The 14173-nt window shown below is 37.7% G+C and overlaps 2 protein-coding genes across 18 annotated transcripts in view; one reads left to right on the top strand and one right to left on the bottom strand.

Annotated features, from left to right (window-relative positions):
- LOC118264320 (E3 ubiquitin-protein ligase MYCBP2) overlaps positions 1-589 on the bottom strand; it is a 120470-nt gene extending 119881 nt beyond the window's left edge. For all 12 annotated transcript variants that reach the window (XM_035576822.2, XM_050704288.1, XM_050704290.1 and 9 more), the window contains exon 1: positions 462-589. The gene's annotated coding sequence lies outside the window, so the exon portion shown is untranslated. The remainder of the gene's footprint in view (positions 1-461) is intronic.
- Positions 590-2962: 2373 nt separating this feature from the next.
- The window catches only part of LOC118282267 (kalirin), a 164673-nt gene continuing 153462 nt past the window's right edge, over positions 2963-14173 (top strand). For 5 of the 6 annotated variants that reach the window (XR_007707087.1, XM_035603282.2, XM_035603274.2 and 2 more), the window contains exons 1-11: positions 2963-3147; positions 5020-5235; positions 6129-6321; positions 6397-6510; positions 7105-7285; positions 9164-9387; positions 9657-9760; positions 10000-10151; positions 10454-10674; positions 12863-12943; positions 13258-13455. Coding sequence is in view for 5 of the 6 variants with exons in the window: in XM_035603282.2 (XP_035459175.2) it covers positions 5054-5235; positions 6129-6321; positions 6397-6510; positions 7105-7285; positions 9164-9387; positions 9657-9760; positions 10000-10151; positions 10454-10674; positions 12863-12943; positions 13258-13455 (1650 nt within the window). In the remaining variant the exon portion in view is untranslated. Of the gene's footprint in view, positions 3148-3371; positions 3394-5019; positions 5236-6128; positions 6322-6396; positions 6511-7104; positions 7286-9163; positions 9388-9656; positions 9761-9999; positions 10152-10453; positions 10675-12862; positions 12944-13257; positions 13456-14173 lie in introns of those variants that run through there. The other variant, XM_035603266.2, reaches the window with a different exon arrangement.

Genomic DNA, 14173 nt, shown 5'->3' with positions numbered 1-14173 from the left:
ATGAGCAAGCTTCATAGTATAACACCTTTAAAAGTAATTTATTATTAAATAAGAGAATTGATGTATAGGTGTAAGGACTCAAACAATGCATCATTTATTTTGTTGAATGAGTCTTCTCATTTTTCTCAGCTTATTACAGATTTAGTATATATTTACAAACACTTATTGGTCAGTGGGTATCCACAGGAGTTTTACTATGGTCAAGAATAAATCAATAATCTTCATTTTGTTTGTGTCCAATCTATCCCCACGAAGTCCCCTCAATAATTAGGTCAACAGTTCACTTCGCAAAAGCTTTTTTTAAATTTTATAAAACACAAAAATCTGAGCAGAAATTAAACAATTTATAAATATTTTTTTCGCTAATAGATTTTCACTGTGTATATTGCATATACTATAATATGTAATGCAACTGTTTTATATATTAACGTGTACGTTTTATAACATTTATATCAATATACCTGACGCACTTGTAACCGCATTGTGATTGTTTCAGACATAATCTGTTGGATATAATTTATTACAAATCCGTCCAAATTTAAACCAAGTTTGCAGTATGTAATGTCAAAAAATCAATAAACACTCGGACTAGAGAAGTGACGTTAGTTCCGGTTTTTTGCGTTAACCGTAAACAAGAGCCAGTGATGTATTAACTACTCTTAACAAAAATTTTAAACACTTTTGTCGGTTTTTGTATGAGCGACACGCATCAAGAAAAAAACTGGAGTGATTTTTATATTACTTGTAATTTTACACTTCATCATCATCATTAGCCAGAAGACATCTACTACTGAACAAAACACACAATGCCTCTTATAGTCCCGCACGTTGAACGACAACGCGCCACCTACATCCACTGGCTCTCTGCGAATCTGTCGATATCATTGTCCACCTAGTGAAAGGTTTGACCTCGCTAAGTCTTCCAGTCCGCAGTCGCTACTCGATCACCATCATAATTTTATACTGATAACGTTTCAATTTCTAAAATAATATTTATTGTCGGCAATAAACTTTACATCCTAATCATTATTATACCATTATTTACGCATCCCACATATGCTTAAGACGTACGAGTACAAAAACAACCTAAAAACGCACAACAGTGTTGCACAAGGAACATGAAACTCCTTGATCATAAGCTGCGTTGTATCCTCCAAATCACTAGCGTCTGCTCTCAACCCACATGACACAAATTCTTATCACAGCAGCCGAGTCCTGAGAGTACCTACATCTTTTAGAACCAGGCTGCCTTCGTCATCATCGATCCCAACTCGTGTTTCGTGGACAGCCAAAAATTATAAATCAAATCTAAATTATCCATCAACTAGATTTACTGTGAAATCAGCCCATCATTTTATATATTTTTTAGATTATGGTTACATTCGTAGAAAATGTATGATGCTATCCTTAGTCCGTTATTTCCGTTGTTAACTGAACTTTGATTAAATTGACAGGTCCTATGTTCACTAGATGGTGGAGAAAGTTACCACAGAGGTCCTCCATGTCAGTCAGCCTTGAGCTTCCCACTTCCCATCACTCCACACCATGCCGTTACTCGACGTTTCCACCATCATAGTACACCACCAGATTTGCCGAGGACGGCCATGCTTGCAGCCGAAGGATTCGTCTTCACGACTTGTTTAAGGATGTGGATGGAACCACACTACACCCTACACTTTGGCAAGCACCTAACTTTACTGACAGACAGACTGACAAATCACCTAGTTACTTTTAACAAAAAAAGAAATTTATTTCTTCTTCAATATGTGGTCAATTCTTCCCCACATGCGGCGTTCAATTTGGCGGTCGATGGTGCTATTACGCATCTCTTCAACAGGTCTAAGTAAAAGGCTGCCTTGGGTCAAAAAATACCGAGAATGCAAGGCAAGCATCAATTGACGGAGACTTGAATTTGGTGGGAGATGTCTATTACAATCTGCGGTGGGATTTGACGTTGGATCCACAAGCTGGGTGTCCTCCTCACTCCCCTCAGTTTCTGACATGACGCTCCCAAGGTATGTAAATTGATTGACCCGCTCCACTGCCTCTGTGGCAATAAGCAACGGTTAGTTATTCATCAGGTCACATCTCATTTTCTGAGTCTGCCGGGTATAAATCTTAAGCCCTGGTTTTCCTGCCTTCTACCCCGGATTATCCACCTTTACCTACATGTCGTTGTGCATGTAACTCAACAGGCAAAAATCGTCATTACAGTCAGTCTATATCCAGTCTCCAATCTATACCGCGGTGACATTTATATTAGATGTGAAGCATAAATTCTGTACGAACGACAGTAAAAAGAGTGTAGGATAAAATACTGTCTTTGTGGACATACTAATATGGTTACCTACACCATTGCCATCTTCCAAAATGCCGCTCATCGTGTGTAACTCTCCAGAAATACTTTCGATATATACATTTTAAATGGGCCTCATGTTATTTTTTTTTTTATTAAAAACTAGCAAACTCGGCGAACTCCGTTTCGCCACTAATGATTCTCCTGCTTTTCTCTTAATTTTCCTGAATTTTCTTTGCTCTCATGGAGCCTCAGGAGACCTTTCCAACGAAGACAAAACCGTGAAAATCGGTTCGTACGTTCTGGAGTTATAGCGTCACGAAAGAAAACCCGACTTATTTTTATATAATAGAATATATTATTTGTAGTCGATACCTAATAAATCGATTAGTATAATCCTTCTGCAATGTTCAGTACTGTTCAGCACTACAATCGAATGACGGAATGATTTTAAATTTTAATTTTGTGAAAAAGAACGTATATAAAATAATAATTATGTATACTTAGACTCTCCAACAAAACATCTGAACGGCTTACCTTTACAATATGAAATTCATGTGATAAATATGATTTATTTAATCCTTTAATTATATTCTTATTCAATTTTTTTTTGTATGAGTGTAAATCCGTTACGAATTACCGGTTTTTTGAAGTTTGAACAGCCCTGGCGCGCCATTGTGGTGGTTGGTGTCCCTCAGTTTGTCATTTTCATACAGCTTGTGTGTTTTTAATAAGATTTAGGACAGTAATGAATATATTTTTTACGAATGTTATAATCAACAAAACAACAGTGACAATAATGCGTGCCGAACCTTTTATACCTGACTAATGAGCAGCTTTGAGTCACCACGGTTAGTTCAAATTGATGGCTGAGGTTATTTGTTGTGACATAGCTAGCTATATAATATCTGCAACAATTTGTCATCATAGTTTAATAAAACTGTAGAATAAATGCAACAAAGCAGTGGTGATACAACATTTGTTTAGATCCGAATCATTTGAGAAGTATTGGACGATAATTTTAGCATGTTCTCTTATAAATTTACACAATACAAGCAACGCGACTCTTGGCGTTGCACGTAAGCTTTACAAAGAACGTAAGTTTTTTTCGTTTGCCAATTTGAATTATATGTTATCAGGGCTAGAATTTGTTGATAGTTAGTAACAGATTAATTAGTCGTTTATACCTGAATGATATGTGCAAAATGTGATGCATCTTTATTGAAGTTGATGCTAGTATGAGAAACCTCAAAGTAATATGATACATGTTGGTGTCATCAATTACTTGTTGAAAGAAACATTGCTGGTAAACATAGTTTGATTGGATAATTAATTTCAATAGGTGGTGTGTTCAGTGATGTTATTCTACTGATGTTGTATTACTATTGCACTAGTTCAGTGTGTGGCAGTAATTCATGTTTCGCCTTTTGTTTAGATATCTCTTTAACAACAGAATAATATGATTTATCTTTAAAATAAATAGAAATTGTCCAAACTATCCGCAGATTTATGATTGTTTAGCAATAGTATGTCACAGCAAAAACAGTTTCATTGTTATAATAATTTATATTTTGTTATAGTATTACTTACAATATAATTAAAATGTTTTAGTTTTTATTAATAACAAGAAACACATCCTTAGTGCGAATTCCTTAAGAATTTTATTTATGAGTGAAATGAAATACTTAATTGCAATGTTACTGTAAATTTATTGTATAAACTTTATGCTCAAGGTACATTAAGCCTTGCAAGTTACAATTTTGTTACACTTATCACGGTGTAAGGCCATGAGTCATTGTAGGTCAACTATTTAAATTTACTTAATTATTTATTTGATAAGCATATTTGGCCCGCTAATTACACTTTTATAAGTAGGTATTACAATTGGAAGGAATCATAGTTTCTTCCTGATAGTGAGGTCAACAGAATGGAAGTGCATCCTCATTACTTTAATAATTACATCATAAATTGTATCCATTACACGATACTGCACAGTATTCAAGTACAAACAAGTAATATTTCATTAATTCATCAAGTTTGTGAACAAAGATTTGTTTCCATGATTAGAAATTCACTTATTGTAGACATATTATGTACATATTCTTTTTTTAACAATATTTTAAGAACTTAATTTCAAACTCTCTGTGCTGCTTGGAAATAACAGAGAATCCCCAAATAGTCATTACAAAAAGTTATTTAATTTTGACTATCTTTATTACTATTAATTCTAAGGTAGTTATTACTCATGTGCTTTCCATATGTACTCCAAGCCAATCATAACTGCCACATGTTTTGTTTAAAAAAACAAATACTAACATGGCTATGGTAACATTGAAGACCTAGCAGTCGGCATGTGAGGATAAGTATAGAATTTATAATCAACTCTTGATGTATATTGGTTGACCATTCTAGTATCATGTTGATGTGTGGAAATAATTTGCCTTGTAAATGTCAATGCCATTGAAATTATCATCTTGATAGCCAAGTTTCATTGCAAACTCTTGTGAAGTTTATGCAAGGATAATGCTTGCTCTTTGTGCCAAGTGAACATGATTTAGCAAATTGAATATTATGAACAGTAGGTGACTTATCCTGCTGACTAAATATTCTTCAAAATGAAGAATCCCAAGATTATTATTGCTCATTATGTTTTGTCAGTATTGCATAATAATTTGATTTGAATGTCCTTTCTAATAGTAATTTTTGTTTTTGTGCTTCAACAGGCATCTTCAGAGTGGTCATTGAACAGGGGTAGCGATGGAGGCTGGGGCGCGCGCTCTGGACGTGCTCCCGCTACTCCAGGAGCGGGTGGCGGCCCTGACAGGAGGTCGCGACCGCCGCGGTGGCCCTATCATATGGTTCCCAGCGAACTCCCGGCGAGACAGAGTCGCGCCAGATGACTATAGGCGTTTGCTGCACTATTTAATCAGTATACCTAGGTAAGTTTGTATGTGTATTTTTTATTGTGTTGTTATGAAAACAGTTCTCTATGTAGGTGTATAGGTGACTCTAGGTGTTTGATACTTCTCTTCTATGCCAGGTAGAAAAGGTTATGTAAACTTATATACATATTTATAATTCTTATTATAGTTTTACAACACCTGGGGGTCTACTCTAATTCAACGAAAAAAGAAGTTTCGTCCGAAACTTCGCAAATTTCGTACTACAGTTCCATTTATTACGAACCTTTCTCTCTCTTTATCTTTATCTCTTTATCTTTGTGAACCAAAATGAACGAATGAAATGAAGATAAATAAAAAGGTTTTGATTTGAAATTAAAAATAAAACGTTATTTTAAGTAGTTTCATTAATAAATCAATACAACCTACGGCCGAAAATTAAACAAGACTTCGGATTTGAGAACCGGAGTAGGCACCCAGGTCGCCTGCCTGGTTTAGGTCAACCAAACTTGAACTCAACTTGAACCAGAGTGGGTGGAACATTCCTATTTTATAGAAATGATGTCAATTACAAAAAGTAATTTTAAAAATATCTTCATACTGCTACAAGTATCAATGGTGCATTTGACACCGATCTGCCCCTTTGAATGGCATATGGAGGGTAAATTTTCAGACAACATGATGCTTGAACAATAGCTCTCTCAAAACACTACTCAACTTCATAGTAATTGTGTACAGTATGTAGCTTGCTGTGGTTACTACATTTTCCACTAAATTTGTGATTTACTTTGTTCTGTATACCATTCTTTGAACGAATTGCATTGTTACTCTTCATCATGCCCCATTCATCCAGAGAACAGATGCATATTAAGAATCGTTTATTTTCATATAATCTATGTACCTACCAAGAATTATTTTTTTTATTGTTGTAGTGATTCGGTGAGATCACATGGATTCACGATATTGATTGATATGAGAGGTTCAGCATGGGCAGCAATAAAACCTATCTTAAAAGTTCTGCAAGAACACTTCCCTTCATCCGTCCATCAGGCACTGGTAGTAAAACCTGACAATTTTTGGCAAAAGCAACGCACAACCATAGGAGCACATAAGTACAAGTTCGAGGTAAGTCTTGATCCTTAGAGATCTTATGCATTTCTTGCATTTGGGTATTTTATTAAAACGACAATTTGTTTCCAGACAACAATGATTAGCTTAGAAGCACTGCCTAAAGTAATAGATAGTTCGCAACTCACGCCGGATTTAGAAGGTACTCTGCAATATGATCACGCGCAATGGATAGATCTCAGATTGGTGAGTATAGTCATACATCGTAAGTCTAAATTTTTCAGTTACAGGAATTCGTTGTTTAATATAGTGAGTAATGTTATCGTACTTCCCATATTGCCCACACCTTTCCGTATGCGCCATACGTGCCGCACACTCAGACGCTGGTGACGTCATCGTCATCGCGTTACTGAAACTGTTTGGGTGCGCGTGTATAAATACACAAATCGTAATTATGTTTCCTTTAAGTGAAGAGTACAACCTGGAAAAATAAGTGAGACGTGAAACATCACCTGATGCTGTACAGACAGCGGCTGTAAAGGGAATGCTGTTGTAATGATACAAACTGTAAACATGTAATCTTCGTAGAAAGGTGGAGTCTAGTGAATTGTTGCTGGCATCCATTGCACTCGCCACCACTCCTCGCAGCGGAGCACGCGGGACGCGCATAATGCACCGCCTGCCCATTGTTAGTTGGGTACCTCTTTTCAGTCAGTGAAGAAGTCACACGTAATAAGTTCATTTCTGTGGGACCTTTACTTTGTTGCAGTTGATTGTTAACTCTTAAAAACCCCTCTTTTGGTAATTTTAGTGTAGTTTACATGAGATATATATTTATAGGCTTTGGAAGAGCTGATGTGGCAAGCTGGTGAGCTGCTGGACAGGCTAGATGACCTGCAGGAGGATGTTGCGAGGGCAGACTTCGCCGATGATGTCACGGGCGCAAGGAGAGCCATCGACGCGCACGCCGATATCAGCAAGCGACTGTCCAAAGTTCCCGTCGACGAATTGGAGGGTCAAGGTACTTTCTTCCTTTAAAACTTAGTTGTAGAAGTTTAATTAACATGTTTATAATACTGACTGACTGTACATTTGTTCTACATTTTCAAGACTATACATAATACCGTATTACTTACCAATTACTACTTTACTACTTGAATGTAATTTGAAAAGATAATTGCAATCGACAGTAAATAGTTAATGATGAATGCGTTAATAATAATCACCCGTACAATTAAGTGTATGTATCCATATATACGTTAAAGCATGCACATAATGAAGTGCATTAGAAAACGTAAATTGCGGAATTGGATGTCTATTTATTTTTGATTCATTTACGTTTAGCGTCACGGTTGAACGGAGGGCAGGCAGGCCGTTGTTGTATAACCGCAGGTTTCAGTGCGGATTGTGTGCGCACGCGCCACTCGCTGTAGGGTGTCGTGTTATGTACTTGACGTGCCAGTGATGTGTTTCGATTGTTTGTGGTGCGGCGAACAGACTGGTATGAAATGTTGTGCTAGGTGGAGCGGTTATATTGTGTGTGCCTTCTCTGTTATATTGCACTGCACTTTCTAGTTTCTAGACTGAGCCTAATGGTGATTGGTGCGAAGTCTATCACGAAACACTATTCAGTTTGGCCATCTAGAATTGTAGACCGCCACGAAAGATTACAAATTCTCAGCATTCTTTGTGCACAACATCACACCGCGACGGCTGGTTGCTCAAACTGTCGTGTACAAATTGTAACAATAAAATGTTCTCATTTGCATGAATAATGAGCTTCACTAATTTCTAACATTAGCTATATATGTCTGGCTGCACTAGTGTCGCATGGGCAAATTGATCTGTGAGTTATTAGTTAAAAGTCGGAATAGGAAGGCTAGCAACATGGTAAGAGTCTTATTGCAATGTTTCTTTATTTGTTGACTTCGTACATAATAAGTATTACGAAATCCACTGTAATATCTTGCCGCTTCAATAACTCGACGTTAAACATCATGTACTTACATGGTGAACAAGACAACATACAATAAGAGTATGGTTAAGTTTAAAGATGGGGAACTGTTGTGACGACTAAGTCATTTGTGCACGATGCGGCTACAGTTACGTCTGTACTGTAGTATCACCAACTCGTTCATATTGAAAACAAAGACAATATGTCATAACATTGGCAGTGGTAATTATCTATAGACATAATAGTCTATTATTGATGCGACCAACATATTTGACGGATAGTTGATAGAAAATGGTGACACCTAGTTGTTTCTATTTGATCTGATATAGAGCGAACAAGAAATATTTGTGCCGAGTAAATATAAAGAGAAACGTGATGTGGCAACGGTAACAGAATCGTTTGAATTGAAGTACAGTCAGACGAGTTTTCTAGTATGCAGGTAAGAAAATAAAGATCGATTTAGTATCGCGACATTAGCTATTGTTGCACTGACTTGTATGTTTTTAACGAAGTCTTATCTTGTCAGCTCTGTAGTTAACCAGTAGTTATATCTCTGTACTAAATCAATCTTTATTTCTTTGTCTAGCCATACCACATAACTTGGCTGGATGTACATCGAACAGTTTATTGGTTTTCCGTTCGTCGTTGTTATTAGAAACTACAATAGTTACCGTAGACACCGGCTTGTTTCAGAACTTATTACGTTACGTCTTTACCTAATCGTCTTCGCTTCCTGTTTGTCTTTAAATCTGGATAAAATGTATAGAACTCATAAAAGCTGTCGACGATGGGAGGAACATACTGGGTGCCACTCTGTATGTGACACAGTAGGCAATCACGTAACCATTCGTTTTGAATTAGGAACTTGTGTACTTTAACTATAACAACAATATTTTTATAATGTAACAATATTGAGTTTAGCATTGAAATGTATTATTTGTTTAGGCGAGAGGGTCCTGCAGCGTTTGGAGGCAGCGGAAGCGGTGTGCTCTGAGGCGAGCGGTAGCGGTGGCGAGGCCGCGTTTCACTGCGGCTCGCCCGGGGCTGTGCGCGCGCAACTCTCCGCCGTGCGCTCGGCACACGCGCACGCGCACAAACTCTGGCAGCACAAGAAGATGCAGCTCGACCAGTGCTTCCAGCTGCGCCTCTTCGAGCAGGATTGTGAGAAGGTCGGTACCGTAGTGTATTGAGACTGAAGCTAATGATAGTTGCTGTATAATGTTAGAGCGCTTAATGCAAATATTACTGAAAGGCTGGTACACAATCTTACCTTTTACCTGTCTTTTATACCTATTGAATGGTGCAGCTTACAATACCATCAAACCCTCCAAAGCATAATTTTGTAAATTTTACTAATTTTAAGGCACTAACATTAATCAAGACAGCTCGCAAGTGACTGAACAAATGATCATAATAATAACAAAAATGAACTTCGCAGATGTTGGAATGGATCGTGAATCACCGCACCGCATTCTTGGCGACTTACGTGGAGATAGGCCGGTCGTGCGCGGCCGCTAAACGGCTGCAGGAGGAACACGCCAGGTAATCTTTGGTTTTGGCACAAACCTTCTATTTGTTCACATGTTTTTGGTCGGACGTGTAGTGGTAGTTCTATGTAATGGTTTTAGAGTGCCCTGACGATAAGAATTGCTTAACTTTCTTTAGTCATTATTTTATTACTTATATTTACAAAATATACTTTTGATGCACATCCTAAAACGTATGACTTCTTGAACGGCCTATGTTCATCTTGTAGATGTGGTGTAATTCCGTTTGTCCAGGTTTGCAGCAGCATGTACTGGTGGTGGCCGGCCGAGTGTCGCCCGAGTGACGACGGCGGCTCGTCGTCTCGCGGACAAGCGACACTACGCCGAGTCCGAGATCTCTGCGCTTGCGCATCGACTCGAACGGGCTTATAAACAACTGTCGGCTGGTGAGTGTCCTCCTACCAACACTTTTCATAACTTGACTTTAGAATGGCTTTCATTTCTGAAAATGGCGGACAATACAATGAAATGGTACACGACAGGATTCTGCCACGCCTAGCAAGTCTTTGGTTTTATTGTCACCCATCTCTTCACTACATATAATTACTTTCTTAAAACATCACATTTTCACATTCTTTTAATATGACGAAAGTTAATGCTGTTCCTGAATGTAGCTAGGTGGCTTTATGCTCATGTCTAAGCATACCCCACTTGACTTTATCCTGACATCATCACTTGTATTCTGCAGGCTTGGAAGAGCGTTCCGCGGTGCTATCACTATCAGTGGTGTTTCACCACAAAGCCGAGGCGTATGTATCAGCGGTCGGCGGCTGGGGCGCGCAGTGCGCGGTGGCGCTGCAGCTGGCCACGGGCCAGGGTGGCGCGCCCTGCAACGACCCCCGCGCGTTAGAACAACACGCGCAAAGACATCGCCAGCTTTACGAACACATGTGCCAAGCCTATACAGAGGTGAGATACCGGTTTAAGAATATTTATAATTACACTAGCTACTTCCGCGCGGTTTCACCCGCTCTGTTCGGCTCCTATTGGTCATAGCGTGATGTTTTATAGCCTATAGCCTTCCTCGATAAATGGACTATCCAACACAAAAAGAATTATTTAATTCGGACCAGTAGTTCCGGAGATTACCGCGTTCAAACAAACAAACAAACAAACTCTATATTAGTATAGATTATTATAGTATAGATATACAGGGTGTCCCTGAAATCGACGTCCAACGGGCACCAGATGATCGGCAAGGTTCCAATTCAGAAAAATATAAAAAAATTCAAAATCCTACAGTTTTTTAAATTACAGTGACTTATGTGTTACCCACGAAAAAGTACACCCTGTGCCAGTCTTTTGACTCTTGTTGCTACAATTCCTTATTTTTTCGTCTGTAGTCTTCCTTACATTATCCTGAATAGTACTCCAGTAATATGGAATCATAAATTCTCACCCAACTGCTTTAGATTGGAAAACATTGTTAGTTTTAGAGGAACCAAATATTCTGAATAAAATTTTCACCTTACTTTAAGTGACTGTACTGAAAAAATTATGTATGGCGCTAGTAGTGGCAAATTTCACCAAAGTTGGCGCATTTAATAAGGATTATAAAATGGTATAGCACTTTGCAAATTATTTCTTAAATTCGACACAAAAAAAGATTTTTCAACGAAACTCCGTTTCGATGAATTTATTTGAACTTACTAAAAATTCTTCTAGTGTACTCAAATCATACGTTATAACCTCGTATGCACTAGACAGCACTTTGCACGCTATTTGTTATCATCATGTTGAAAATCAGCGAGGATTTCTTGTCAAACAACATTGTCTACTCATGATTTCGCTTGCAGCATTCGTCGGCAATATTACTAGACTTACTAGAGGAACTGATGTTATGTATCATGTTTCACTAAATAATATTGAATGATTGCAATATGATGTTCATAATGCATCAAACACATTATCAAATGTGTAGTAAAATCAAAAGGAACGGACGCGGCAGATTCATGTACACAGCATATCGACGCGGTAGTGGTATGGTGTACATGAGCCCTTACGCACAATTACTCATCATATCCCCATCTAAAAAAAAGAAATGGTTAAATCCTCCGATTAAGTTACGTGTTCATGCCTTGTGATCAAATGCGGGATGTAGCATCAAATATTCTTCAGTTTGTCGAGAAAGAGTTATTTGCACCGTTACAAGGAATTGCAGGTAAAGCAAAAAATAAATAATCAACACGGTACAAAAAAGCCAGTGCTCAGCTAAAATGCCGAAGCCCGGGTACGATGGTTCGAGATGCACAACACCAGTGCAATGACGAATGCTGCAAGCGAAATCACGGGTAAACAGACAATGTTGTTTAACAAGAGATCCTCGCTGATTTTCAACATGATGATAACAAATAGCGTGCAAAGTGCTGTCTAGTGCATACGAGGTTATAACGTATGATTTGAGTACACTAGAAGAATTTTTAGTAAGTTCAAATAAATTCATCGAAACGGAGTTTCGTTGAAAAATCTTTTTTTGTGTCGAATTTAAGAAATAATTTGCAAAGTGCTATACCATTTTATAATTCTTATTAAATGCGCCAACTTTGGTGAAATTTGCCACTACTAGCGCCATACATAATTTATTCAGTACAGTCACGTAAAGTAAGGTGAAAATTTTATTCAGAATATTTGGTTCCTCTAAAACTAACAATGTTTTCCAATCTAAAGCAGTTGGGTGAGAATTTATGATTCCATATTACTGGAGCACTATTCAGGATAATGTAAGGAAGACTGAAGACGAAAAAATAAAGATTTGTAGCAACAAGAGTCAAAAGACTGGCACAGGGTGTACTTTTTCGTGGATAACACATAAGTCACTGTAATTTAAAAACTGTAGGACTTAGAATTTTTTTTATATTTTTCTGATAACATTTGGAACCTTGCCGATCATCTGGTGCCTGTTGGACGTCGACTTCAGGGACACCCTGTATATTTAGATAAGGTTTTTGGATAAACTGATGTAACTCACTTGGAAGTAGCTCAACACTTACTAATAAGTAAGTAATTACTTATCTACTCAGTACGTAAGAGACATTTGTATGACATTACATTGACCATGGTTGGAATGTCTTCTTAAAATTTTCTTTTTTTGTTTCAGGTTCACTCTACGAGTAAGAAGTTGTTGTACCAGCTGGATCACCTCGTCCAAGTGTGCCATCAAACGGATCCTGCTGATATGGTGAGTGGGCCGTTCTCAGTTCGTGTGCAGCTCTCAATTGATTCACAAAGTGTTGTAATTGTTTTTAGCCTGGTATATTTTTTTTCCTTTTTACATCTTTCCGAGATAAACTGTAGCCTACGGATTTACATTCTGGCGCCAATTAGTGCCAATGACATTTCAATCTATCTGCTGCCTGCTATCGTTATATATTTCCTATAACAGTCTAATGATGATGAATCTGTACCAGTCTATGAACGTGTTGATGATTATAAACGTAATTATAACAAAACAACTATTGTTATTAATATGTGAATCCCATTCCGTGTGACCAGAACGACGGCACAGTGAGCAGTGCCGGCAGCAGCGGCGGCGACCCGGCCGCGGACTACAGCTCCGGCGCGAACCACGTGCTGGCCGTCATACACCAGATACTGGGCCACCACAGGGCGCTCGAGGCCAGGTACCACCAAGCCAGGCTCAAGCTGCATCAGAGACTCGCCTTGCTTTTGTATAAAGAAGATTGTAGGCAGGTGAGTAGACAAAACACTTTTAAATGGGTAAAATTATATATGTACATCATCATTCCATTTCTATGCTCCTAAGTAAAATGTTTAAACTTAGTAGCAAAGAAACGGAAGCCCTGGCATTGCCTTTATTCATGTGTCGATAAATAGTTTTTGTTAGAAGTATTTAATTTATTGGTAATATATGCCGTTACAAAAGATGGTTGCTGAAACACTGATGCAAACCACAACCACTCAATGCAAAGATGAACAAACAACAAACATTTTATAATCCAGTAAACAGCATAGACTTAAAAGAACCCTCTACTCTATCACTATTTTAATCATTTTAAAATAGTGATAGAGTAGTCTTACACCATTGGATAGGTAGTTTTGAGCTGAATAAAAGTTACTATGACGCCAGGTTCCAAAACTTAGTCCGTTCAGAGTTATTATTTATTAAACATAGTAGTTTTATAAGTACTACTGCGTTTTTCAGTTTTTAAAAAAATCTAAAGGTATACAAAAAGTAAATACTGTCAAAGCACAATATGTGACATCAACATTAGGGAAAAGTGGACAAAAACTCCCTCTCTTTCTTAACAGGGTAACCAATGGTAAATTTGTCCTAGCTTCTAGATGCTTTCCATTTAGCGGATTATTCATTAATACAAACGTAGTTACTACTAAGACCCAGCTTTAAAAAAATCGTGTAAATATAATAGCTAATTTAAATAGGTATACC

This window comes from Spodoptera frugiperda, chromosome 25, assembly GCF_023101765.2.
Source record: "Spodoptera frugiperda isolate SF20-4 chromosome 25, AGI-APGP_CSIRO_Sfru_2.0, whole genome shotgun sequence".
Classification (NCBI taxonomy): Eukaryota; Metazoa; Arthropoda; class Insecta; order Lepidoptera; family Noctuidae; genus Spodoptera; species Spodoptera frugiperda.
This window is presented reverse-complemented; position numbering and strand designations above follow the sequence as displayed.